This window comes from Anser brachyrhynchus, assembly GCF_964034855.1.
Source record: "Anser brachyrhynchus genome assembly, chromosome: W".
NCBI lineage: Eukaryota > Metazoa > Chordata > Aves > Anseriformes > Anatidae > Anser > Anser brachyrhynchus.
The window spans coordinates 14891170-14916518 of NC_137704.1; the positions used below are offsets into that span (position 1 = coordinate 14891170).

Here is a 25349-nt window from a genome sequence, read left to right on the forward strand (position 1 = left end):
TGTTAGACAACCGTAGAAGGCGAAGAAATTTGCCCCCGAGGCACCAATTTGACCCTTCCTTTAGCCTGTACGCTTTCAAAGAGCATATCATAGAACCATAGAATGGCCTGGGTTGAAAAGCACCTTAAAGATCATCTAGTTTCAACCCCCCTGCTCTGGGCAGCGTTGCCAACCACTAGAGCAGGCTGCCCAGAGCCGCGTCCAGCCTGGCCTTGAATGCCTCCAGGGATGGGGCATCCAGAACCTCTCTGGGCAACCCGTTCCAGTGCCTCACCGCCCTCTGAGTGAAAAACTTTCTCCTAATATCTAAGCTAAATCTCCCCTGTCTTAGTTTAAAACCATTCCCCCTTGTCCTATCGCTATCAACACGTGTATTTTTACTCCTGTATATACAGATTCGTAGGGGTTGGAAGGGACCTCAAGAGATCGTCGGGTCCAACCCCCCTGCCAGAGCAGGTTCCCTAGAGCAGGCTGCCCAGGTAGGCGTCCAGACGGGCCTTGAATATCTCCGGAGAAGGAGACGCCACAACCTCCCTGGGCAGCCTGTTCCAGCGCTCCGTCACCCTCACCGTGAAGAAGTTCTTTCGCATGTTGGTGCGGAACTTCCTGTGCTCCAGTTTTTGGCCGTTGCCCCTTGTCCTATCCCCACAAACCACTGAAAAGAGGGTGGCCAAGTCCCACTGTCTCCCACACTTAAGATATTTGTAATCATTGATAAGATCCCCTCTCAGTCTTCTCTTCTCAAGGCTGAACAGGCCCAGGTCTCTCAGTCTTTGCTCATAGGGGAGATGCTCCAGGCCCCGTATCATCTTTGTTGCCCTCCGCTGGACTCTTTCCAGGAGATCCCTGTCTCTCTTTTTGTACTGGGGAGCCCGGAACCGGACACGGTACTCCCAGGCGAGGCCTGCCCAGGGCAGAGTAGAGGGGGAGGATCACCTCCCTTGACCTGCTGGCCACGCTCCTTTTAACGCACGCCAGGATCCCGTTGGCCTTCTTGGCCACCAGGGCACGCCGCTGGCTCATGGTCAACCTGTCGTCCACCAGGACCCCCGGGTCCTTCTCCGCAGCGCTCCTCTCCAGCAGGTCATCCCCCAGCCTGTACTGATACACGCGGTTGTTCCTTCCCAGGTGCAGGACTCTACGCTTGCTCTTGTTAAACTTCATTTGGCTTCTTCCTGCCCAGCTCTCCAGCCCGCCCAGGTCTCGCTGAATGGCAGCACAGCCTTCTGGCGTGTCGGCCACTCCTCCCAGCTTTGTATCATCGGCGTACTTGCTGAGGGTGGACACTATTCCCTCGTCAAGGTCGGCGATGAAGATGTTGAACAAGACCGGACCCAGCACCGACCCCTGGGGAACACCGCTAGTCACAGGGCTGCAGCCGGACTCTGCGCCGCCGATCACCGCCCTCTGAGCTCGGCCGGTCAGCCAGGTCTCAACCCACCTTACCGTCCACTCGTCTATCCCACGCTTTCTCAGCTTTGCTAGCAGGACGTCGTGGGAGACAGTATCGGAAGCCTTGCTAAAGTCAAGGTAGATGACATCCACTGCTCTCCCTCCATCAACGCAGCTGGTGATGCCATCATAGAAGGCAACGAGGTCGGTCGAGCACGATTTCCCCTTGGTGAATCCATGCTGACTACTCCTCATAACCTCCTTCTCTTCCAATGGCTTGGAGATGGCATCCAGAACAAGCTGTTCCAACACCTTTCCAGCTGTTCCAACACCTTTCCAGGGACGGAGGTGAGACTGACCTTTCCAAGAGCTCCACATCCTTCTTGTGCTGGGGGCCCCAGGCCTGCACGCAGTATTCCAGGTGGGGTCTCCCAAGAGCAGGGTAGAGGGGGATAATCACCTCCCTCTCCCTGCTGGCCACCCCTTTGTTAATGCAGCCCAGGACACAGTTGGCCTTCCGGGCTGCAAGCGCGCGCTGCTGGCTCGTGTCCAGCTTCTCGTCCATCAGGACCCCCAAGTCCTTCTCCGCAGGGCTGCTCTCAAGTTCTTCTTCTCCCAGTCTATAGAAATACCTGGGATTGCCCCAGCCCAAGGTCAACGCCTTGCACTTGGCCTTGTTGAACCTCATTAGGTTCTCATGGGCCCACTTCTCCGGCCTGTCCAGGTCCCTCCGGACGGCATCCCTTCCCTCTGTTGTATCGACTGCACCGCTCAGCTTGGTGTCATCTGCAAACTTGCTCGATTCCGTCGTCTGTGTCATTGCTAAAGATGTTGAAGAGCACCGGTCCCGAGGCCGACCCCTGAGGGACACCGCTTGTGACCGGCCTCCACCCAGACATAGAGCCGTTGACCACAACCCTTTGGCTGCGACCAGCCAACCAATTCTTTATCCGCCCAGCAGTCCATCCTTCAAATCCATACCTCTCCAATTTAGAGAGAAGAATGTGGTGAGGGACCATATCAAAGGCTTTGCTCAGTCCAGGTGGCATATCCTATCCCAGGAGTGGTTTCAGCCGTAAACAACAAACAGTTACGAGGAGAGGTGTAGCTCTGTAAATATTTTTGTTGCCTTGGGTGAATTGGTGTCTGGTCGCACTGAGTGGCCCGCGTGGTAGCTGGGAGATGGCCGACGGGGAGGACCGAGATGTTAAAGCTGCCTGTGGTTGCCTGCCCCCAGCCCCAGCCCCAGCCCCGTCCCCGTGTGCCATCCCGATGGCAGTAGCGCCTGGAACCTCAAACTAAAGCGAGCGTATTCTGATGTCGTTACCCTCCAAGCCTGTCAGAGAGGCAGAAGCGCTGTGGCCTACTCAGGCAGGAACCGCGCGTGTGGGGACGGCCACGTCCCTGCCGCCGTGTCGGGCCAGTTTGAGCTCCGCTCTCCCTGGGGCTGCTGCAGGGCACCGCGGACCACGCTTGGGCAGCCTTGGGGGGCACTGCCTATTTTTCCAGAAGCCTCCTCCCCAGCTGAGCACAAACCCAGTTGTGATGTGCCAGGGCTGAGCACAGGCTTTGTATTCCTCCCCGCCACCCCGTGCGCGGGAGGTGCAGCTTTCCCCCTTAGAAACACCAGCAGTTGAAGTGGGGCTCTCAGGGAAGGTTGTGGAGCAACTTCTGAAAAGGTAAGGCCTGCCCTGGCAAAAGCGGGGATCTGCCTGCGGGGAGCAGCGCCCAAAAGCCACCAGCGTGTTTGGGGTGGAGCTGATAGGGTCATAAATAATAGTTGGGGCTACGAGCGCGAGGTCCCGCATTTGGTCCGGGGCAATCCTAAGCACGAATCCAGGCTGGGCGGAGAATGGATGGAGAGCAGCTCTGAGGAGAAGGGCCTGGGGGCGTTGGTTGATGAGAAGCTCGTCAACCGGAGCCGGCAATGCAATGGACGCTTGCAGCCCGGAAAGCCACCCGTATCCTGGGCCGCATCAAAAGGAGGGCGGCCGGCAAGTCGAGGGAGGTGATTCTCCCTCTCTGCTGCTGTGCTCTTGTGAGGCCCCACCTAGAGTAAGTACTGTGTTCAGCTCTGGGGCCCCCAGCACAAGAAGGACGGGGACGTACTAGAACGCGTCCAGAGGAGGGCCACGAAGATGACCAGGGGGCTGGGGCACCTCTCCCAGGAAGGCAGGCTGAGGGAGTTGGGGTGGTTCAGCCTGGAGAGAGAAGAGAAGGCTCCGGGGAGACCTTGGAGGGGCCTTCCAGTACCCAAAGGGGGGGCCCTACAGGAAAGCTGGGGAGGGACTCTTTGTCAGGGAGAGGAGCGATAGGGCAAGGAGTAATGGTTTTAAACTCAAAGAGGGTAGACTTAGACTGGATAGTTGGAAGAGATTCTTTCCTGAGAGGGGGGTGAGGCACTGGAACGGGTTGCCAGGAGAAGTGGCGGATGCCCCGTCCCTGGAAGTGTTTAAGGCCAGGTTGGATGGGGCTTTGAGCAACGTGGTCTAGTGGAAGGTGTCCCTGCCCAGGGCGGGGGGGTTGGAATTAGGTGATCTTTAAGTAAGGTCCCTGCCAAGCCAAGCCATGCTATGATTCTATGATCGGAGCAACCGTTCTGTGGAGCTCGTTTCCTAGCCGTGCAGGGCCCGGCTTCCCTCCGCGGAGCCGCCCAGCCCGTTTTCGGGCGCCCACTTCCTCCCTCCCGGTCGGATCCCTCCGCGCCCCGAGGGCACGCGACCTCCCTGAGCGCCGATAAGCACCGGGTCGACGGGAGCGGAGCCGCCGAGAGGGCGGGGACAAGGGAAGAGGGCAGGCGAGGCAGCCAATCGAGGCGCGGGAGCGGTCGGCGGCGATCTGTCGGCCCAATGAGCGCCGCGGAGGGCCGGGCCGAGTGCGGGAAGGGAGGGGGCGTTGTACCGAGCGGGCGCCGTCATGGCCGACGGGATCGTTAGGGCGCAGGCCGCCTGGCCCGGCGGCGGCGCTGCCGCTGCAGCCGCTTTCGGAGAGGTCGCCTGCAAGGGCAAGGAGGTCCCCGCCAACGTTCTCCGTGAGGATGAGCGGTCGTGGGCGAGGAGGTAGCCGCGGCGTCGTCGTGCGAGTCTTCTCTTTCCTTCCCTCGGCCGCTCGCAGGCCCTCTGAAACGAGGGCCCGTCGCGGGTCCCGGGAGTGCGGCAGGGCGGGTGGTGGCCTTGCTGCGGGAGGGAGGGAGGGAGGGACGGACGGACGGACGGACGGACGGACGGACGGTCGGTCGGTCGGTCGGGGTCTCTCCGGCTCGTGGCGCTCTCTACTGCAGCGCCTCTAAAACCCCGCGCTTCTTCGGTGCGCGTCCCGCCTGCCCCCGGGGTGCCACGGCGCGTACTGGGTCGCCGGCGCAGTCGGTCTCCTTGGGGGTTCGGACTGCCTGCGTATAGGCAGCGAGCATCGCAGTAGTGACCGTAATCAGTCATTTCTGCGTAGCAGAAACGCAGGTCTTGATGCGCCTCGTGACAGCGTTCTAGAGACGCCCCGGCTCGGCCGTGCTAGGCTTTGGTTATGGCACCACCCCCACCGCGCACGCGAGCGCACGCTCTCTCCAAAGTGGCTTGTGAAAGGGAAGAATTGCAGCTTTTCCTAGCTTTCTTAAACATCTAGAAGCCAGTCAATCCCGCAGGCTGCTGGTCCTCACTTGAGGCGGGGGGGGAACTTAGAACTGCTTTTGGAGTGTAGTTGGCTATAGCGAATGGTCTTGAATTTGCTTAGCTCGCTGTACCGAAGGCCTGTTTCACAGTTGAGCGATGTTATAGGGGGGAGAAGTGTGAGGAAGGCTCGTAATTCTCGATTGTCGCGCAGTGAAAGGCGATGGTGAGTAAGAAGTGCAAAGCATCTGTGGAATCGAGTCTTATCGGCGCTGTTTCAGTCGCATCTAAAATAAATAAAACTGCCGGAAGTCGCTAATCTGAAGTACTCGGCTGTCTCGTTGCCCCCGTCACCTTGCGTGCTGGATCCTGCTTCTGGTGCCGTATGCAGTTTCGGTCTGCTGGTGATTTGGGGAGTTCCCTCGCAATTAGTTGCGAGTCGATGGTTTCCTACAGATCGGTGGTATTCGTGTTTCGCAGGTGATACCTTGGCCTCGGTCTGGAGGTGTCTGACGTAGAGCCGGCCGTAACGGGCTAACTTGGAATGTTCTTTCCCCTGAGTACGTGGCGTTATCGAGGACGGAGAGTTTATACAGCCTCAGCCGGATTACTCCGGGTTCTTTGAAGATGCCTTCCTACCTCTGGCCGAGGCAATATTTGGACATAACTGAAGGACAGTTAGCAATTGTTTGCCGCTTGTGTGTTTTGCGTGTAGAAGGTAGAGAACTTTGCCTATTCAAAGATCGCTTAAGAAGAATCGCTGTTTTGTCGTGCGCGTTTGGGGTACCTGATAATCTGCTTCGGTAGGACGAGTTCGGTGGGGCATAGTGATTTGCTTAAGCTGTTGCCTTTCTCTGAAGCTGACTGCGTTGTAACTGTTTACTCTTCCTCCAGCGCCTTGCGTTCCGTGATAGTTCGCCTCAGGCTCCAGTGTTTTTTCCTAGTCCTTCCTGAGAAGGCAGTTGTCCGGTTATGTGAAGCAGAAGATTCTGGCGGACCCGTGAGTACTGTGGGAGCTTTCTTTTCGCTAGGCTGGCTGTACCTGTAACTAGTTTGTAACTTCCTAGACTCTTTCCCGTCCCCTCTTTTCCTCTGGATGTTGCGGAGGGGCGCACAGTAGGCTATTTTGGGTTTTCCGATGCTGTAGTCTTTTGCCTCTAGCTTGTAATGGAGTTGAGCTTTTTGACTAAGAGCGGCGATATAAAGCGATGCTGGTCTCCGGCTACGCGCTTGTAGTGCAAAAAGCAGTGTTGTTCCGAAGTACGGTCTGATGCCCGTTTTCACGGTTTCCAGACAGCGGCGGTGGTACTTTGACTATGCAGAAGAGGGCTTGGGGTTTGGGCAGGTCAGAGGCGAGGAAAGGGAAAGCTGGTTGAGCGGCGCTGGGTGTTTGTTTCGCTGTTAGCTATGCAAGTCAAGTTCCAAGGCTTTGTGAGGCCACGCAAAAGAAAAGGCACCGTGAAGCTTTTATTTTCCGCCAGAGCGGCTTACGTTGCCCGAAGCTATGACGGGGGCTTTAACCCCCGAGACAAATTTAGCTTCTGTGACTGTTTTGTAGTCTGTTCCTGTCTAGAGGGTAATTCAAAGAGCAGCGGTTGAATCGTGAAGGATTAGCTAACCGTGTTCTGTGGATGGTTCTCCGCTCGCGTTCGTTCTGTGCGTCGTGGCACGTTATGTTAGGTAACGTTATTTCCTTTTTCCAGCTTCTTGGGCGTGTAATGGTTGTTGGCAAGAAGTGTGCTGCTAACCTGGACCTGACCAATGGATTCCGGATGGCTGTGAATGCCCACCCTCGGGCCCTTCGGGCTGTCGTGTACATCTACGTATTCTGGGTGGCGGTCAGTTGGGCCGGCCTCCTGGCTAAGGTTTTTGCACCGCAGGCGTCACTGCACGCGTACGGGTCGCCGCCGAGTAGGTTTCATATGTTGCCCGTCAATCTAGCCCCTGTTGATGTATGATTTTTTTTTTTTTTTTTTTTCCTGGACGGCTGTCTATGGAGGGTAATAAAGAGCTTTGAGCAGCATTTGCACAATAAAGATGGAGCATGGGGATATGACCTCTGTCTTGTATGTCTTGCCGATGGAAATAGTTCTGCAAGTTAAAAGAATGTTTCGGTCTGTTGACAGTGTCGTGTAGATGGTGGTTTGCCCAGTCATTTGAAACGCGAAGATAGAAGCGCTCGGCGGTCCTGTGGGTCTCCATCTCCCTAAGACGATCTAGGATGTGCTGTGTGTTTGAGGCCTTGCTATCTTCCCCCTGCTCCCAAATAAAAGGGCGTGCTTTTATTGCGAAACAGCCGCATCGAGGACTGGCAGATGTAGAACCAGAGAAGAATAAGGTTGGAAGAAAGCTTCCAGGCATCGTCTGTTGTCTGCCCCTGTCCCGAGGAGGCAGAATAAACTCTACCCGGTGTGATTTCTGACAGGTGCTTGTCAGCCTGTTCTTGACTACCGTAGGAGTTTTGCTACCGCTTTCTTTTCAGTCGTGGGTTTCGCAACTTCGAGAAGTAATTTCTCCCACAGACGCTTTTCGAAGCGTAGAAGGCTCTGGGATGCTTGAGTCGGCTTCTGAACGTTCAAGACTCGGCTGCCGTTCCCTTTATTTTTTTGTATGTATTTTTAGAGTCTTTTTTTTTCCTAAACGAAGTCCGTTGTTCAGGAACTAGAAGAAGGATTAGCTAAAGGCACCATAAGGCGTTTAAATGCGATCACCTCTCGTGCTTTGTTAGACCTCTGGCTTTGCTGTGCTCCTTGTTTAATTGCGGTTACGTTCAAGGCTTACTGGAGCGTGGGAGCGTTAAAATGCTATTAAATATTTTTAGTGTTTGAAACTTGCTAATGAAATGATTTTTGTGACTCCGTTCCTCACAAAGAAACTCGATTCCTTAGCAGGAGGAATGATCTTTGTTACTGGATCTGTTTGCGGGGTTAACGATTGCAGCTGTGAATGACTAAAGTCTTTTGAAGAAGCTGAATGATAAAAACCAAACCGAAACAAGAAACAGCCCTTGTTCTACTCGAAGTAATATAGAATTTGCCGTTTGCGGGGTCAGATGAAAATAGTTGTGGAAGTCAACTACTTGGGGGGGGGGGAGGGGAGGGGAGTGGAAGGGAAGGGAAGGGAGGGGTGGGTGGAGGTGGAGATGCTGTTGCACTTTCAGGGAAAGCTTCTTAAATTGGCACTTGATCAACTGTTCTGTTTCTGTATTTGTCCTTGGTCTCTTTCATTGGTCTGTTTTGTTGACGTAGAAGAGCCGATGGAACTGCTCAAAGAAACCTGTGCAAATGGACCTTGAGTAAGTATTTACGTGTTCAACTGTTCCCCAGTCGGTCTAGCTAATGCTATCAGCGCTTGTAGTCTTTCACAAAAGGTGTTTAATTCCTGAGAAAGTAGAGGAGGAAGATGATTGGTAATCTCTTTGCTTAATAGGCACTGTTAGACAACCGTAGAAGGCGAAGAAATTTGCCCCCGAGGCACCAATTTGACCCTTCCTTTAGCCTGTACGCTTTCAAAGAGCATATCATAGAACCATAGAATGGCCTGGGTTGAAAAGCACCTTAAAGATCATCTAGTTTCAACCCCCCTGCTCTGGGCAGCGTTGCCAACCACTAGAGCAGGCTGCCCAGAGCCGCGTCCAGCCTGGCCTTGAATGCCTCCAGGGATGGGGCATCCAGAACCTCTCTGGGCAACCCGTTCCAGTGCCTCACCACCCTCTGAGTGAAAAACTTTCTCCTAATATCTAAGCTAAATCTCCCCTGTCTTAGTTTAAAACCATTCCCCCTTGTCCTATCGCTATCAACACGTGTATTTTTACTCCTGTATATACAGATTCGTAGGGGTTGGAAGGGACCTCAAGAGATCGTCGGGTCCAACCCCCCTGCCAGAGCAGGTTCCCTAGAGCAGGCTGCCCAGGTAGGCGTCCAGACGGGCCTTGAATATCTCCGGAGAAGGAGACTCCACAACCTCCCTGGGCAGCCTGTTCCAGCGCTCCGTCACCCTCACCGTGAAGAAGTTCTTTCGCGTGTTGGTGCGGAACTTCCTGTGCTCCAGTTTTTGGCCGTTGCCCCTTGTCCTATCCCCACAAACCACTGAAAAGAGGGTGGCCAAGTCCCACTGTCTCCCACACTTAAGATACTTGTAATCATTGATAAGATCCCCTCTCAGTCTTCTCTTCTCAAGGCTGAACAGGCCCAGGTCTCTCAGTCTTTGCTCATAGGGGAGATGCTCCAGGCCCCGTATCATCTTTGTTGCCCTCCGCTGGACTCTTTCCAGGAGATCCCTGTCTCTCTTTTTGTACTGGGGAGCCCAGAACCGGACACGGTACTCCAGGCGAGGCCTGCCCAAGGCAGAGTAGAGGGGGAGGATCACCTCCCTTGACCTGCTGGCCACGCTCCTTTTAACGCACGCCAGGATCCCATTGGCCTTCTTGGCCACCAGGGCACGCCGCTGGCTCATGGTCAACCTGTCGTCCACCAGGACCCCCGGGTCCTTCTCCGCAGCGCTCCTCTCCAGCAGGTCATCCCCCAGCCTGTACTGATACACGCGGTTGTTCCTTCCCAGGTGCAGGACTCTACGCTTGCTCTTGTTAAACTTCATTTGGCTTCTTCCTGCCCAGCTCTCCAGCCCGCCCAGGTCTCGCTGAATGGCAGCACAGCCTTCTGGCGTGTCGGCCACTCCTCCCAGCTTTGTATCATCGGCGTACTTGCTGAGGGTGGACACTATTCCCTCGTCAAGGTCGGCGATGAAGATGTTGAACAAGACCGGACCCAGCACCGACCCCTGGGGAACACCGCTAGTCACAGGGCTGCAGCCGGACTCTGCGCCGCCGATCACCGCCCTCTGAGCTCGGCCGGTCAGCCAGGTCTCAACCCACCTTACCGTCCACTCGTCTATCCCACGCTTTCTCAGCTTTGCTAGCAGGACGTCGTGGGAGACAGTATCGGAAGCCTTGCTAAAGTCAAGGTAGATGACATCCACTGCTCTCCCTCCATCAACGCAGCTGGTGATGCCATCATAGAAGGCAACGAGGTCGGTCGAGCACGATTTCCCCTTGGTGAATCCATGCTGACTACTCCTCATAACCTCCTTCTCTTCCAATGGCTTGGAGATGGCATCCAGAACAAGCTGTTCCAACACCTTTCCAGGGACGGAGGTGAGACTGACCTTTCCAAGAGCTCCACATCCTTCTTGTGCTGGGGGCCCCAGGCCTGCACGCAGTATTCCAGGTGGGGTCTCCCAAGAGCAGGGTAGAGGGGGATAATCACCTCCCTCTCCCTGCTGGCCACCCCTTTGTTAATGCAGCCCAGGACACAGTTGGCCTTCCGGGCTGCAAGCGCGCGCTGCTGGCTCGTGTCCAGCTTCTCGTCCATCAGGACCCCCAAGTCCTTCTCCGCAGGGCTGCTCTCAAGTTCTTCTTCTCCCAGTCTATAGAAATACCTGGGATTGCCCCAGCCCAAGGTCAACGCCTTGCACTTGGCCTTGTTGAACCTCATTAGGTTCTCATGGGCCCACTTCTCCGGCCTGTCCAGGTCCCTCCGGACGGCATCCCTTCCCTCTGTTGTATCGACTGCACCGCTCAGCTTGGTGTCATCTGCAAACTTGCTCGATTCCGTCGTCTGTGTCATTGCTAAAGATGTTGAAGAGCACCGGTCCCGAGGCCGACCCCTGAGGGACACCGCTTGTGACCGGCCTCCACCCAGACATAGAGCCGTTGACCACAACCCTTTGGCTGCGACCAGCCAACCAATTCTTTATCCGCCCAGCAGTCCATCCTTCAAATCCATACCTCTCCAATTTAGAGAGAAGAATGTGGTGAGGGACCATATCAAAGGCTTTGCTCAGTCCAGGTAGCATATCCTATCCCAGGACTGGTTTCAGCCGTAAACAACAAACAGTTACGAGGAGAGGTGTAGCTCTGTAAATATTTTTGTTGCCTTGGGTGAATTGGTGTCTGGTCGCATTGAGTGGCCCGCGTGGTAGCTGGGAGATGGCCGACGGGGAGGACTGAGATGTTAAAGCTGCCTGTGGTTGCCTGCCCCCAGCCCCAGCCCCGTCCCCGTGTGCCATCCCGATGGCAGTAGCGGCTGGAACCTCAAACTAAAGCGAGCGTATTCTGATGTCGTTACCCTCCAAGCCTGTCAGAGAGGCAGAAGCGCTGTGGCCTACTCAGGCAGGAACCGCGCGTGTGGGGACGGCCACGTCCCTGCCACCGTGTCGGGCCAGTTTGAGCTCCGCTCTCCCTGGGGCTGCTGCAGGGCACCGCGGACCACGCTTGGGCAGCCTTGGGGGGCACTGCCTATTTTTCCAGAAGCCTCCTCCCCAGCTGAGCACAAACCCAGTTGTGATGTGCCAGGGCTGAGCACAGGCTTTGTATTCCTCCCCGCCACCCCCTGCGCGGGAGGTGCAGCTTTCCCCCTTAGAAACACCAGCAGTTGAAGTGGGGCTCTCAGGGAAGGTTGTGGAGCAACTTCTGAAAAGGTAAGGCCTGCCCTGGCAAAAGCGGGGATCTGCCTGCGGGGAGCAGCGCCCAAAAGCCACCAGCGTGTTTGGGGTGGAGCTGATAGGGTCATAAATAATAGTTGGGGCTACGAGCGCGAGGTCCCGCATTTGGTCCGGGGCAATCCTAAGCACGAATCCAGGCTGGGCGGAGAATGGATGGAGAGCAGCTCTGAGGAGAAGGGCCTGGGGGCGTTGGTTGATGAGAAGCTCGTCAACCGGAGCCGGCAATGCAATGGACGCTTGCAGCCCGGAAAGCCACCCGTATCCTGGGCCGCATCAAAAGGAGGGCGGCCGGCAAGTCGAGGGAGGTGATTCTCCCTCTCTGCTGCTGTGCTCTTGTGAGGCCCCACCTAGAGTAAGTACTGTGTTCAGCTCTGGGGCCCCCAGCACAAGAAGGACGGGGACGTACTAGAACGCGTCCAGAGGAGGGCCACGAAGATGACCAGGGGGCTGGGGCACCTCTCCCAGGAAGGCAGGCTGAGGGAGTTGGGGTGGTTCAGCCTGGAGAGAGAAGAGAAGGCTCCGGGGAGACCTTGGAGGGGCCTTCCAGTACCCAAAGGGGGGGCCCTACAGGAAAGCTGGGGAGGGACTCTTTGTCAGGGAGAGGAGCGATAGGGCAAGGAGTAATGGTTTTAAACTCAAAGAGGGTAGACTTAGACTGGATAGTTGGAAGAGATTCTTTCCTGAGAGGGGGGTGAGGCACTGGAACGGGTTGCCAGGAGAAGTGGCGGATGCCCCGTCCCTGGAAGTGTTTAAGGCCAGGTTGGATGGGGCTTTGAGCAACGTGGTCTAGTGGAAGGTGTCCCTGCCCAGGGCGGGGGGGTTGGAATTAGGTGATCTTTAAGTAAGGTCCCTGCCAAGCCAAGCCATGCTATGATTCTATGATCGGAGCAACCGTTCTGTGGAGCTCGTTTCCCAGCCGTGCAGGGCCCGGCTTCCCTCCGCGGAGCCGCCCAGCCCGTTTTCGGGCGCCCACTTCCTCCCTCCCGGTCGGATCCCTCCGCGCCCCGAGGGCACGCGACCTCCCTGAGCGCCGATAAGCACCGGGTCGACGGGAGCGGAGCCGCCGAGAGGGCGGGGACAAGGGAAGAGGGCAGGCGAGGCAGCCAATCGAGGCGCGGGAGCGGTCGGCGGCGATCTGTCGGCCCAATGAGCGCCGCGGAGGGCCGGGCCGAGTGCGGGAAGGGAGGGGGCGTTGTACCGAGCGGGCGCCGTCATGGCCGACGGGATCGTTAGGGCGCAGGCCGCCTGGCCCGGCGGCGGCGCTGCCGCTGCAGCCGCTTTCGGAGAGGTCGCCTGCAAGGGCAAGGAGGTCCCCGCCAACGTTCTCCGTGAGGATGAGCGGTCGTGGGCGAGGAGGTAGCCGCGGCGTCGTCGTGCGAGTCTTCTCTTTCCTTCCTTCCCTCGGCCGCTCGCAGGCCCTCTGAAACGAGGGCCCGTCGCGGGTCCCGGGAGTGCGGCAGGGCGGGTGGTGGCCTTGCTGCGGGAGGGAGGGAGGGAGGGAGGGACGGACGGACGGACGGACGGTCGGTCGGTCGGTCGGGGTCTCTCCGGCTCGTGGCGCTCTCTACTGCAGCGCCTCTAAAACCCCGCGCTTCTTCGGTGCGCGTCCCGCCTGCCCCCGGGGTGCCACGGCGCGTACTGGGTCGCCGGCGCAGTCGGTCTCCTTGGGGGTTCGGACTGCCTGCGTATAGGCAGCGAGCATCGCAGTAGTGACCGTAATCAGTCATTTCTGCGTAGCAGAAACGCAGGTCTTGATGCGCCTCGTGACAGCGTTCTAGAGACGCCCCGGCTCGGCCGTGCTAGGCTTTGGTTATGGCACCACCCCCACCGCGCACGCGAGCGCACGCTCTCTCCAAAGTGGCTTGTGAAAGGGAAGAATTGCAGCTTTTCCTAGCTTTCTTAAACATCTAGAAGCCAGTCAATCCCGCAGGCTGCTGGTCCTCACTTGAGGCGGGGGGGGAACTTAGAACTGCTTTTGGAGTGTAGTTGGCTATAGCGAATGGTCTTGAATTTGCTTAGCTCGCTGTACCGAAGGCCTGTTTCACAGTTGAGCGATGTTATAGGGGGGAGAAGTGTGAGGAAGGCTCGTAATTCTCGATTGTCGCGCAGTGAAAGGCGATGGTGAGTAAGAAGTGCAAAGCATCTGTGGAATCGAGTCTTATCGGCGCTGTTTCAGTCGCATCTAAAATAAATAAAACTGCCGGAAGTCGCTAATCTGAAGTACTCGGCTGTCTCGTTGCCCCCGTCACCTTGCGTGCTGGATCCTGCTTCTGGTGCCGTATGCAGTTTCGGTCTGCTGGTGATTTGGGGAGTTCCCTCGCAATTAGTTGCGAGTCGATGGTTTCCTACAGATCGGTGGTATTCGTGTTTCGCAGGTGATACCTTGGCCTCGGTCTGGAGGTGTCTGACGTAGAGCCGGCCGTAACGGGCTAACTTGGAATGTTCTTTCCCCTGAGTACGTGGCGTTATCGAGGACGGAGAGTTTATACAGCCTCAGCCGGATTACTCCGGGTTCTTTGAAGATGCCTTCCTACCTCTGGCCGAGGCAATATTTGGACATAACTGAAGGACAGTTAGCAATTGTTTGCCGCTTGTGTGTTTTGCGTGTAGAAGGTAGAGAACTTTGCCTATTCAAAGATCGCTTAAGAAGAATCGCTGTTTTGTCGTGCGCGTTTGGGGTACCTGATAATCTGCTTCGGTAGGACGAGTTCGGTGGGGCATAGTGATTTGCTTAAGCTGTTGCCTTTCTCTGAAGCTGACTGCGTTGTAACTGTTTACTCTTCCTCCAGCGCCTTGCGTTCCGTGATAGTTCGCCTCAGGCTCCAGTGTTTTTTCCTAGTCCTTCCTGAGAAGGCAGTTGTCCGGTTATGTGAAGCAGAAGATTCTGGCGGACCCGTGAGTACTGTGGGAGCTTTCTTTTCGCTAGGCTGGCTGTACCTGTAACTAGTTTGTAACTTCCTAGACTCTTTCCCGTCCCCTCTTTTCCTCTGGATGTTGCGGAGGGGCGCACAGTAGGCTATTTTGGGTTTTCCGATGCTGTAGTCTTTTGCCTCTAGCTTGTAATGGAGTTGAGCTTTTTGACTAAGAGCGGCGATATAAAGCGATGCTGGTCTCCGGCTACGCGCTTGTAGTGCAAAAAGCAGTGTTGTTCCGAAGTACAGTCTGATGCCCGTTTTCACGGTTTCCAGACAGCGGCGGTGGTACTTTGACTATGCAGAAGAGGGCTTGGGGTTTGGGCAGGTCAGAGGCGAGGAAAGGGAAAGCTGGTTGAGCGGCGCTGGGTGTTTGTTTCGCTGTTAGCTATGCAAGTCAAGTTCCAAGGCTTTGTGAGGCCACGCAAAAGAAAAGGCACCGTGAAGCTTTTATTTTCCGCCAGAGCGGCTTACGTTGCCCGAAGCTATGACGGGGGCTTTAACCCCCGAGACAAATTTAGCTTCTGTGACTGTTTTGTAGTCTGTTCCCGTCTAGAGGGTAATTCAAAGAGCAGCGGTTGAATCGTGAAGGATTAGCTAACCGTGTTCTGTGGATGGTTCTCCGCTCGCGTTCGTTCTGTGCGTCGTGGCACGTTATGTTAGGTAACGTTATTTCCTTTTTCCAGCTTCTTGGGCGTGTAATGGTTGTTGGCAAGAAGTGTGCTGCTAACCTGGACCTGACCAATGGATTCCGGATGGCTGTGAATGCCCACCCTCGGGCCCTTCGGGCTGTCGTGTACATCTACGTATTCTGGGTGGCGGTCAGTTGGGCCGGCCTCCTGGCTAAGGTTTTTGCACCGCAGGCGTCACTGCACGCGTACGGGTCGCCGCCGAGTAGGTTTCATATGTTGCCCGTCAATCTAGCCCCTGTTGATGTATGATTTTTTTTTTTTTTTTTTTTCCTGGACGGCTGTCTATGGAGGGTAATAAAGAGCTTTGAGCAGCATTTGCACAATAAAGATGGAGCATGGGGATATGACCTCTGTCTTGTATGTCTTGCCGATGGAAATAGTTCTGCAAGTTAAAAGAATGTTTCGGTCTGTTGACAGTGTCGTGTAGATGGTGGTTTGCCCAGTCATTTGAAACGCGAAGATAGAAGCGCTCGGCGGTCCTGTGGGTCTCCATCTCCCTAAGACGATCTAGGATGTGCTGTGTGTTTGAGGCCTTGCTATCTTCCCCCTGCTCCCAAATAAAAGGGCGTGCTTTTATTGCGAAACAGCCGCATCGAGGACTGGCAGATGTAGAACCAGAGAAGAATAAGGTTGGAAGAAAGCTTCCAGGCATCGTCTGTTGTCTGCCCCTGTCCCGAGGAGGCAGAATAAACTCTACCCGGTGTGATTTCTGACAGGTGCTTGTCAGCCTGTTCTTGACTACCGTAGGAGTTTTGCTACCGCTTTCTTTTCAGTCGTGGGTTTCGCAACTTCGAGAAGTAATTTCTCCCACAGACGCTTTTCGAAGCGTAGAAGGCTCTGGGATGCTTGAGTCGGCTTCTGAACGTTCAAGACTCGGCTGCCGTTCCCTTTATTTTTTTGTATGTATTTTTAGAGTCTTTTTTTTTCCTAAACGAAGTCCGTTGTTCAGGAACTAGAAGAAGGATTAGCTAAAGGCACCATAAGGCGTTTAAATGCGATCACCTCTCGTGCTTTGTTAGACCTCTGGCTTTGCTGTGCTCCTTGTTTAATTGCGGTTACGTTCAAGGCTTACTGGAGCGTGGGAGCGTTAAAATGCTATTAAATATTTTTAGTGTTTGAAACTTGCTAATGAAATGATTTTTGTGACTCCGTTCCTCACAAAGAAACTCGATTCCTTAGCAGGAGGAATGATCTTTGTTACTGGATCTGTTTGCGGGGTTAACGATTGCAGCTGTGAATGACTAAAGTCTTTTGAAGAAGCTGAATGATAAAAACCAAACCGAAACAAGAAACAGCCCTTGTTCTACTCGAAGTAATATAGAATTTGCCGTTTGCGGGGTCAGATGAAAATAGTTGTGGAAGTCAACTACTTGGGGGGGGGGAGGGGAGGGGAGTGGAAGGGAAGGGAAGGGAGGGGTGGGTGGAGGTGGAGATGCTGTTGCACTTTCAGGGAAAGCTTCTTAAATTGGCACTTGATCAACTGTTCTGTTTCTGTATTTGTCCTTGGTCTCTTTCATTGGTCTGTTTTGTTGACGTAGAAGAGCCGATGGAACTGCTCAAAGAAACCTGTGCAAATGGACCTTGAGTAAGTATTTACGTGTTCAACTGTTCCCCAGTCGGTCTAGCTAATGCTATCAGCGCTTGTAGTCTTTCACAAAAGGTGTTTAATTCCTGAGAAAGTAGAGGAGGAAGATGATTGGTAATCTCTTTGCTTAATAGGCACTGTTAGACAACCGTAGAAGGCGAAGAAATTTGCCCCCGAGGCACCAATTTGACCCTTCCTTTAGCCTGTACGCTTTCAAAGAGCATATCATAGAACCATAGAATGGCCTGGGTTGAAAAGCACCTTAAAGATCATCTAGTTTCAACCCCCCTGCTCTGGGCAGCGTTGCCAACCACTAGAGCAGGCTGCCCAGAGCCGCGTCCAGCCTGGCCTTGAATGCCTCCAGGGATGGGGCATCCAGAACCTCTCTGGGCAACCCGTTCCAGTGCCTCACCACCCTCTGAGTGAAAAACTTTCTCCTAATATCTAAGCTAAATCTCCCCTGTCTTAGTTTAAAACCATTCCCCCTTGTCCTATCGCTATCAACACGTGTATTTTTACTCCTGTATATACAGATTCGTAGGGGTTGGAAGGGACCTCAAGAGATCGTCGGGTCCAACCCCCCTGCCAGAGCAGGTTCCCTAGAGCAGGCTGCCCAGGTAGGCGTCCAGACGGGCCTTGAATATCTCCGGAGAAGGAGACTCCACAACCTCCCTGGGCAGCCTGTTCCAGCGCTCCGTCACCCTCACCGTGAAGAAGTTCTTTCGCGTGTTGGTGCGGAACTTCCTGTGCTCCAGTTTTTGGCCGTTGCCCCTTGTCCTATCCCCACAAACCACTGAAAAGAGGGTGGCCAAGTCCCACTGTCTCCCACACTTAAGATACTTGTAATCATTGATAAGATCCCCTCTCAGTCTTCTCTTCTCAAGGCTGAACAGGCCCAGGTCTCTCAGTCTTTGCTCATAGGGGAGATGCTCCAGGCCCCGTATCATCTTTGTTGCCCTCCGCTGGACTCTTTCCAGGAGATCCCTGTCTCTCTTTTTGTACTGGGGAGCCCAGAACCGGACACGGTACTCCAGGCGAGGCCTGCCCAAGGCAGAGTAGAGGGGGAGGATCACCTCCCTTGACCTGCTGGCCACGCTCCTTTTAACGCACGCCAGGATCCCATTGGCCTTCTTGGCCACCAGGGCACGCCGCTGGCTCATGGTCAACCTGTCGTCCACCAGGACCCCCGGGTCCTTCTCCGCAGCGCTCCTCTCCAGCAGGTCATCCCCCAGCCTGTACTGATACACGCGGTTGTTCCTTCCCAGGTGCAGGACTCTACGCTTGCTCTTGTTAAACTTCATTTGGCTTCTTCCTGCCCAGCTCTCCAGCCCGCCCAGGTCTCGCTGAATGGCAGCACAGCCTTCTGGCGTGTCGGCCACTCCTCCCAGCTTTGTATCATCGGCGTACTTGCTGAGGGTGGACACTATTCCCTCGTCAAGGTCGGCGATGAAGATGTTGAACAAGACCGGACCCAGCACCGACCCCTGGGGAACACCGCTAGTCACAGGGCTGCAGCCGGACTCTGCGCCGCCGATCACCGCCCTCTGAGCTCGGCCGGTCAGCCAGGTCTCAACCCACCTTACCGTCCACTCGTCTATCCCACGCTTTCTCAGCTTTGCTAGCAGGACGTCGTGGGAGACAGTATCGGAAGCCTTGCTAAAGTCAAGGTAGATGACATCCACTGCTCTCCCTCCATCAACGCAGCTGGTGATGCCATCATAGAAGGCAACGAGGTCGGTCGAGCACGATTTCCCCTTGGTGAATCCATGCTGACTACTCCTCATAACCTCCTTCTCTTCCAATGGCTTGGAGATGGCATCCAGAACAAGCTGTTCCAACACCTTTCCAGGGACGGAGGTGAGACTGACCTTTCCAAGAGCTCCACATCCTTCTTGTGCTGGGGGCCCCAGGCCTGCACGCAGTATTCCAGGTGGGGTCTCCCAAGAGCAGGGTAGAGGGGGATAATCACCTCCCTCTCCCTGCTGGCCACCCCTTTGTTAATGCAGCCCAGGACACAGTTGGCCTTCCGGGCTGCAAGCGCGCGCTGCTGGCTCGTGTCCAGCTTCTCGTCCATCAGGACCCCCAAGTCCTTCTCCGCAGGGCTGCTCTCAAGTTCTTCTTCTCCCAGTCTATAGAAATACCTGGGATTGCCCCAGCCCAAGGTCAACGCCTTGCACTTGGCCTTGTTGAACCTCATTAGGTTCTCATGGGCCCACTTCTCCGGCCTGTCCAGGTCCCTCCGGACGGCATCCCTTCCCTCTGTTGTATCGACTGCACCGCTCAGCTTGGTGTCATCTGCAAACTTGCTCGATTCCGTCGTCTGTGTCATTGCTAAAGATGTTGAAGAGCACCGGTCCCGAGGCCGACCCCTGAGGGACACCGCTTGTGACCGGCCTCCACCCAGACATAGAGCCGTTGACCACAACCCTTTGGCTGCGACCAGCCAACCAATTCTTTATCCGCCCAGCAGTCCATCCTTCAAATCCATACCTCTCCAATTTAGAGAGAAGAATGTGGTGAGGGACCATATCAAAGGCTTTGCTCAGTCCAGGTAGCATATCCTATCCCAGGACTGGTTTCAGCCGTAAACAACAAACAGTTACGAGGAGAGGTGTAGCTCTGTAAATATTTTTGTTGCCTTGGGTGAATTGGTGTCTGGTCGCATTGAGTGGCCCGCGTGGTAGCTGGGAGATGGCCGACGGGGAGGACTGAGATGTTAAAGCTGCCTGTGGTTGCCTGCCCCCAGCCCCAGCCCCGTCCCCGTGTGCCATCCCGATGGCAGTAGCGGCTGGAACCTCAAACTAAAGCGAGCGTATTCTGATGTCGTTACCCTCCAAGCCTGTCAGAGAGGCAGAAGCGCTGTGGCCTACTCAGGCAGGAACCGCGCGTGTGGGGACGGCCACGTCCCTGCCACCGTGTCGGGCCAGTTTGAGCTCCGCTCTCCCTGGGGCTGCTGCAGGGCACCGCGGACCACGCTTGGGCAGCCTTGGGGGGCACTGCCTATTTTTCCAGAAGCCTCCTCCCCAGCTGAGCACAAACCCAGTTGTGATGTGCCAGGGCTGAGCACAGGCTTTGTATTCCTCCCCGCCACCCCCTGCGCGGGAGGTGCAGCTTTCCCCCTTAGAAACACCAGCAGTTGAAGTGGGGCTCTCAGGGAAGGTTGTGGAGCAACTTCTGAAAAGGTAAGGCCTGCCCTGGCAAAAGCGGGGATCTGCCTGCGGGGAGCAGCGCCCAAAAGCCACCAGCGTGTTTGGGGTGGAGCTGATAGGGTCATAAATAATAGTTGGGGCTACGAGCGCGAGGTCCCGCATTTGGTCCGGGGCAATCCTAAGCACGAATCCAGGCTGGGCGGAGAATGGATGGAGAGCAGCTCTGAGGAGAAGGGCCTGGGGGCGTTGGTTGATGAGAAGCTCGTCAACCGGAGCCGGCAATGCAATGGACGCTTGCAGCCCGGAAAGCCACCCGTATCCTGGGCCGCATCAAAAGGAGGGCGGCCGGCAAGTCGAGGGAGGTGATTCTCCCTCTCTGCTGCTGTGCTCTTGTGAGGCCCCACCTAGAGTAAGTACTGTGTTCAGCTCTGGGGCCCCCAGCACAAGAAGGACGGGGACGTACTAGAACGCGTCCAGAGGAGGGCCACGAAGATGACCAGGGGGCTGGGGCACCTCTCCCAGGAAGGCAGGCTGAGGGAGTTGGGGTGGTTCAGCCTGGAGAGAGAAGAGAAGGCTCCGGGGAGACCTTGGAGGGGCCTTCCAGTACCCAAAGGGGGGGCCCTACAGGAAAGCTGGGGAGGGACTCTTTGTCAGGGAGAGGAGCGATAGGGCAAGGAGTAATGGTTTTAAACTCAAAGAGGGTAGACTTAGACTGGATAGTTGGAAGAGATTCTTTCCTGAGAGGGGGGTGAGGCACTGGAACGGGTTGCCAGGAGAAGTGGCGGATGCCCCGTCCCTGGAAGTGTTTAAGGCCAGGTTGGATGGGGCTTTGAGCAACGTGGTCTAGTGGAAGGTGTCCCTGCCCAGGGCGGGGGGGTTGGAATTAGGTGATCTTTAAGTAAGGTCCCTGCCAAGCCAAGCCATGCTATGATTCTATGATCGGAGCAACCGTTCTGTGGAGCTCGTTTCCCAGCCGTGCAGGGCCCGGCTTCCCTCCGCGGAGCCGCCCAGCCCGTTTTCGGGCGCCCACTTCCTCCCTCCCGGTCGGATCCCTCCGCGCCCCGAGGGCACGCGACCTCCCTGAGCGCCGATAAGCACCGGGTCGACGGGAGCGGAGCCGCCGAGAGGGCGGGGACAAGGGAAGAGGGCAGGCGAGGCAGCCAATCGAGGCGCGGGAGCGGTCGGCGGCGATCTGTCGGCCCAATGAGCGCCGCGGAGGGCCGGGCCGAGTGCGGGAAGGGAGGGGGCGTTGTACCGAGCGGGCGCCGTCATGGCCGACGGGATCGTTAGGGCGCAGGCCGCCTGGCCCGGCGGCGGCGCTGCCGCTGCAGCCGCTTTCGGAGAGGTCGCCTGCAAGGGCAAGGAGGTCCCCGCCAACGTTCTCCGTGAGGATGAGCGGTCGTGGGCGAGGAGGTAGCCGCGGCGTCGTCGTGCGAGTCTTCTCTTTCCTTCCTTCCCTCGGCCGCTCGCAGGCCCTCTGAAACGAGGGCCCGTCGCGGGTCCCGGGAGTGCGGCAGGGCGGGTGGTGGCCTTGCTGCGGGAGGGAGGGAGGGAGGGAGGGAGGGACGGACGGACGGGCGGACGGTCGGTCGGTCGGTCGGGGTCTCTCCGGCTCGTGGCGCTCTCTACTGCAGCGCCTCTAAAACCCCGCGCTTCTTCGGTGCGCGTCCCGCCTGCCCCCGGGGTGCCACGGCGCGTACTGGGTCGCCGGCGCAGTCGGTCTCCTTGGGGGTTCGGACTGCCTGCGTATAGGCAGCGAGCATCGCAGTAGTGACCGTAATCAGTCATTTCTGCGTAGCAGAAACGCAGGTCTTGATGCGCCTCGTGACAGCGTTCTAGAGACGCCCCGGCTCGGCCGTGCTAGGCTTTGGTTATGGCACCACCCCCACCGCGCACGCGAGCGCACGCTCTCTCCAAAGTGGCTTGTGAAAGGGAAGAATTGCAGCTTTTCCTAGCTTTCTTAAACATCTAGAAGCCAGTCAATCCCGCAGGCTGCTGGTCCTCACTTGAGGCGGGGGGGGAACTTAGAACTGCTTTTGGAGTGTAGTTGGCTATAGCGAATGGTCTTGAATTTGCTTAGCTCGCTGTACCGAAGGCCTGTTTCACAGTTGAGCGATGTTATAGGGGGGAGAAGTGTGAGGAAGGCTCGTAATTCTCGATTGTCGCGCAGTGAAAGGCGATGGTGAGTAAGAAGTGCAAAGCATCTGTGGAATCGAGTCTTATCGGCGCTGTTTCAGTCGCATCTAAAATAAATAAAACTGCCGGAAGTCGCTAATCTGAAGTACTCGGCTGTCTCGTTGCCCCCGTCACCTTGCGTGCTGGATCCTGCTTCTGGTGCCGTATGCAGTTTCGGTCTGCTGGTGATTTGGGGAGTTCCCTCGCAATTAGTTGCGAGTCGATGGTTTCCTACAGATCGGTGGTATTCGTGTTTCGCAGGTGATACCTTGGCCTCGGTCTGGAGGTGTCTGACGTAGAGCCGGCCGTAACGGGCTAACTTGGAATGTTCTTTCCCCTGAGTACGTGGCGTTATCGAGGACGGAGAGTTTATACAGCCTCAGCCGGATTACTCCGGGTTCTTTGAAGATGCCTTCCTACCTCTGGCCGAGGCAATATTTGGACATAACTGAAGGACAGTTAGCAATTGTTTGCCGCTTGTGTGTTTTGCGTGTAGAAGGTAGAGAACTTTGCCTATTCAAAGATCGCTTAAGAAGAATCGCTGTTTTGTCGTGCGCGTTTGGGGTACCTGATAATCTGCTTCGGTAGGACGAGTTCGGTGGGGCATAGTGATTTGCTTAAGCTGTTGCCTTTCTCTGAAGCTGACTGCGTTGTAACTGTTTACTCTTCCTCCAGCGCCTTGCGTTCCGTGATAGTTCGCCTCAGGCTCCAGTGTTTTTTCCTAGTCCTTCCTGAGAAGGCAGTTGTCCGGTTATGTGAAGCAGAAGATTCTGGCGGACCCGTGAGTACTGTGGGAGCTTTCTTTTCGCTAGGCTGGCTGTACCTGTAACTAGTTTGTAACTTCCTAGACTCTTTCCCGTCCCCTCTTTTCCTCTGGATGTTGCGGAGGGGCGCACAGTAGGCTATTTTGGGTTTTCCGATGCTGTAGTCTTTTGCCTCTAGCTTGTAATGGAGTTGAGCTTTTTGACTAAGAGCGGCGATATAAAGCGATGCTGGTCTCCGGCTACGCGCTTGTAGTGCAAAAAGCAGTGTTGTTCCGAAGTACGGTCTGATGCCCGTTTTCACGGTTTCCAGACAGCGGCGGTGGTACTTTGACTATGCAGAAGAGGGCTTGGGGTTTGGGCAGGTCAGAGGCGAGGAAAGGGAAAGCTGGTTGAGCGGCGCTGGGTGTTTGTTTCGCTGTTAGCTATGCAAGTCAAGTTCCAAGGCTTTGTGAGGCCACGCAAAAGAAAAGGCACCGTGAAGCTTTTATTTTCCGCCAGAGCGGCTTACGTTGCCCGAAGCTATGACGGGGGCTTTAACCCCCGAGACAAATTTAGCTTCTGTGACTGTTTTGTAGTCTGTTCCCGTCTAGAGGGTAATTCAAAGAGCAGCGGTTGAATCGTGAAGGATTAGCTAACCGTGTTCTGTGGATGGTTCTCCGCTCGCGTTCGTTCTGTGCGTCGTGGCACGTTATGTTAGGTAACGTTATTTCCTTTTTCCAGCTTCTTGGGCGTGTAATGGTTGTTGGCAAGAAGTGTGCTGCTAACCTGGACCTGACCAATGGATTCCGGATGGCTGTGAATGCCCACCCTCGGGCCCTTCGGGCTGTCGTGTACATCTACGTATTCTGGGTGGCGGTCAGTTGGGCCGGCCTCCTGGCTAAGGTTTTTGCACCGCAGGCGTCACTGCACGCGTACGGGTCGCCGCCGAGTAGGTTTCATATGTTGCCCGTCAATCTAGCCCCTGTTGATGTATGATTTTTTTTTTTTTTTTTTTCCTGGACGGCTGTCTATGGAGGGTAATAAAGAGCTTTGAGCAGCACTTGCACAATAAAGATGGAGCATGGGGATATGACCTCTGTCTTGTGTGTCTTGCCGATGGAAATAGTTCTGCAAGTTAAAAGAATGTTTCGGTCTGTTGACAGTGTCGTGTAGATGGTGGTTTGCCCAGTCATTTGAAACGCGAAGATAGAAGCGCTCGGCGGTCCTGTGGGTCTCCATCTCCCTAAGACGATCTAGGATGTGCTGTGTGTTTGAGGCCTTGCTATCTTCCCCCTGCTCCCAAATAAAAGGGCGTGCTTTTATTGCGAAACAGCCGCATCGAGGACTGGCAGATGTAGAACCAGAGAAGAATAAGGTTGGAAGAAAGCTTCCAGGCATCGTCTGTTGTCTGCCCCTGTCCCGAGGAGGCAGAATAAACTCTACCCGGTGTGATTTCTGACAGGTGCTTGTCAGCCTGTTCTTGACTACCGTAGGAGTTTTGCTACCGCTTTCTTTTCAGTCGTGGGTTTCGCAACTTCGAGAAGTAATTTCTCCCACAGACGCTTTTCGAAGCGTAGAAGGCTCTGGGATGCTTGAGTCGGCTTCTGAACGTTCAAGACTCGGCTGCCGTTCCCTTTATTTTTTTGTATGTATTTTTAGAGTCTTTTTTTTTCCTAAACGAAGTCCGTTGTTCAGGAACTAGAAGAAGGATTAGCTAAAGGCACCATAAGGCGTTTAAATGCGATCACCTCTCGTGCTTTGTTAGACCTCTGGCTTTGCTGTGCTCCTTGTTTAATTGCGGTTACGTTCAAGGCTTACTGGAGCGTGGGAGCGTTAAAATGCTATTAAATATTTTTAGTGTTTGAAACTTGCTAATGAAATGTTTTTTGTGACTCCGTTCCTCACAAAGAAACTCGATTCCTTAGCAGGAGGAATGATCTTTGTTACTGGATCTGTTTGCGGGGTTAACGATTGCAGCTGTGAATGACTAAAGTCTTTTGAAGAAGCTGAATGATAAAAACCAAACCGAAACAAGAAACAGCCCTTGTTCTACTCGAAGTAATATAGAATTTGCCGTTTGCGGGGTCAGATGAAAATAGTTGTGGAAGTCAACTACTTGGGGGGGGGAGGGGAGGGGAGGGGAGGGGAGGGGTGGGTGGAGGTGGAGATGCTGTTGCCCTTTCAGGGAAAGCTTCTTAAATTGGCACTTGATCAACTGTTCTGTTTCTGTATTTGTCCTTGGTCTCTTTCATTGGTCTGTTTTGTTGACGTAGAAGAGCCGATGGAACTGCTCAAAGAAACCTGTGCAAATGGACCTTGAGTAAGTATTTACGTGTTCAACTGTTCCCCAGTCGGTCTAGCTAATGCTATCAGCGCTTGTAGTCTTTCACAAAAGGTGTTTAATTCCTGAGAAAGTAGAGGAGGAAGACGATTGGTAATCTCTTTGCTTAATAGGCACTGTTAGACAACCGTAGAAGGCGAAGAAATTTGCCCCCGAGGCACCAATTTGACCCTTCCTTTAGCCTGTACGCTTTCAAAGAGCATATCATAGAACCATAGAATGGCCTGGGTTGAAAAGCACCTTAAAGATCATCTAGT

At 55.2% G+C, this 25349-nt stretch overlaps 3 protein-coding genes across 3 annotated transcripts; all 3 read left to right on the plus strand.

Moving 5' to 3' along the window:
• The first annotated feature begins 4261 nt into the window (after positions 1-4261).
• On the plus strand, positions 4262-7824 carry LOC308184824 (adenosine 5'-monophosphoramidase HINT1-like). The gene is made up of 4 exons (XM_080572403.1): positions 4262-4451; positions 5889-5994; positions 6698-6905; positions 7121-7824. The coding sequence occupies exons 1-4, from the start codon at positions 4309-4311 to the stop codon at positions 7165-7167; spliced, it is 504 nt and encodes a 167-aa protein (XP_080428529.1). The 5' UTR covers positions 4262-4308; the 3' UTR covers positions 7168-7824.
• Positions 7825-12661: 4837 nt separating this feature from the next.
• LOC308184822 (adenosine 5'-monophosphoramidase HINT1-like) lies at positions 12662-16220 on the plus strand. Its single transcript, XM_080572400.1, has 4 exons — positions 12662-12851; positions 14285-14390; positions 15094-15301; positions 15517-16220. The coding sequence occupies exons 1-4, from the start codon at positions 12709-12711 to the stop codon at positions 15561-15563; spliced, it is 504 nt and encodes a 167-aa protein (XP_080428526.1). The 5' UTR covers positions 12662-12708; the 3' UTR covers positions 15564-16220.
• Positions 16221-21056: 4836 nt separating this feature from the next.
• On the plus strand, positions 21057-24618 carry LOC308184825 (adenosine 5'-monophosphoramidase HINT1-like). Its single transcript, XM_080572404.1, has 4 exons — positions 21057-21246; positions 22684-22789; positions 23493-23700; positions 23915-24618. Exons 1-4 carry the CDS (start codon positions 21104-21106, stop codon positions 23959-23961), a joined length of 504 nt encoding a protein of 167 aa, XP_080428530.1. The 5' UTR covers positions 21057-21103; the 3' UTR covers positions 23962-24618.
• The last annotated feature ends 731 nt before the right edge of the window (positions 24619-25349 follow it).

Excerpts from the sequence above, each read along its gene's own strand:
- LOC308184825 (XM_080572404.1), top strand. The coding sequence starts at position 21,104 with ATGGCCGACGGGATCGTTAGGGCGCAGGCCGCCTGGCCCGGCGGCGGC. Across the intron at positions 21,247-22,683 it reads GAGCGGTCGTGGGCGAGGAG|CGCCTTGCGTTCCGTGATAG; the intron begins GTAGCCGCGGCG and ends CTCTTCCTCCAG. Across the intron at positions 23,701-23,914 it reads CGCGTACGGGTCGCCGCCGA|TGTCGTGTAGATGGTGGTTT; the intron begins GTAGGTTTCATA and ends GTCTGTTGACAG.
- LOC308184822 (XM_080572400.1), top strand. The coding sequence starts at position 12,709 with ATGGCCGACGGGATCGTTAGGGCGCAGGCCGCCTGGCCCGGCGGCGGC. Across the intron at positions 14,391-15,093 it reads CAGAAGATTCTGGCGGACCC|CTTCTTGGGCGTGTAATGGT; the intron begins GTGAGTACTGTG and ends TCCTTTTTCCAG. Across the intron at positions 15,302-15,516 it reads CGCGTACGGGTCGCCGCCGA|TGTCGTGTAGATGGTGGTTT; the intron begins GTAGGTTTCATA and ends GTCTGTTGACAG.
- LOC308184824 (XM_080572403.1), top strand. The coding sequence starts at position 4,309 with ATGGCCGACGGGATCGTTAGGGCGCAGGCCGCCTGGCCCGGCGGCGGC. Across the intron at positions 4,452-5,888 it reads GAGCGGTCGTGGGCGAGGAG|CGCCTTGCGTTCCGTGATAG; the intron begins GTAGCCGCGGCG and ends CTCTTCCTCCAG. Across the intron at positions 6,906-7,120 it reads CGCGTACGGGTCGCCGCCGA|TGTCGTGTAGATGGTGGTTT; the intron begins GTAGGTTTCATA and ends GTCTGTTGACAG.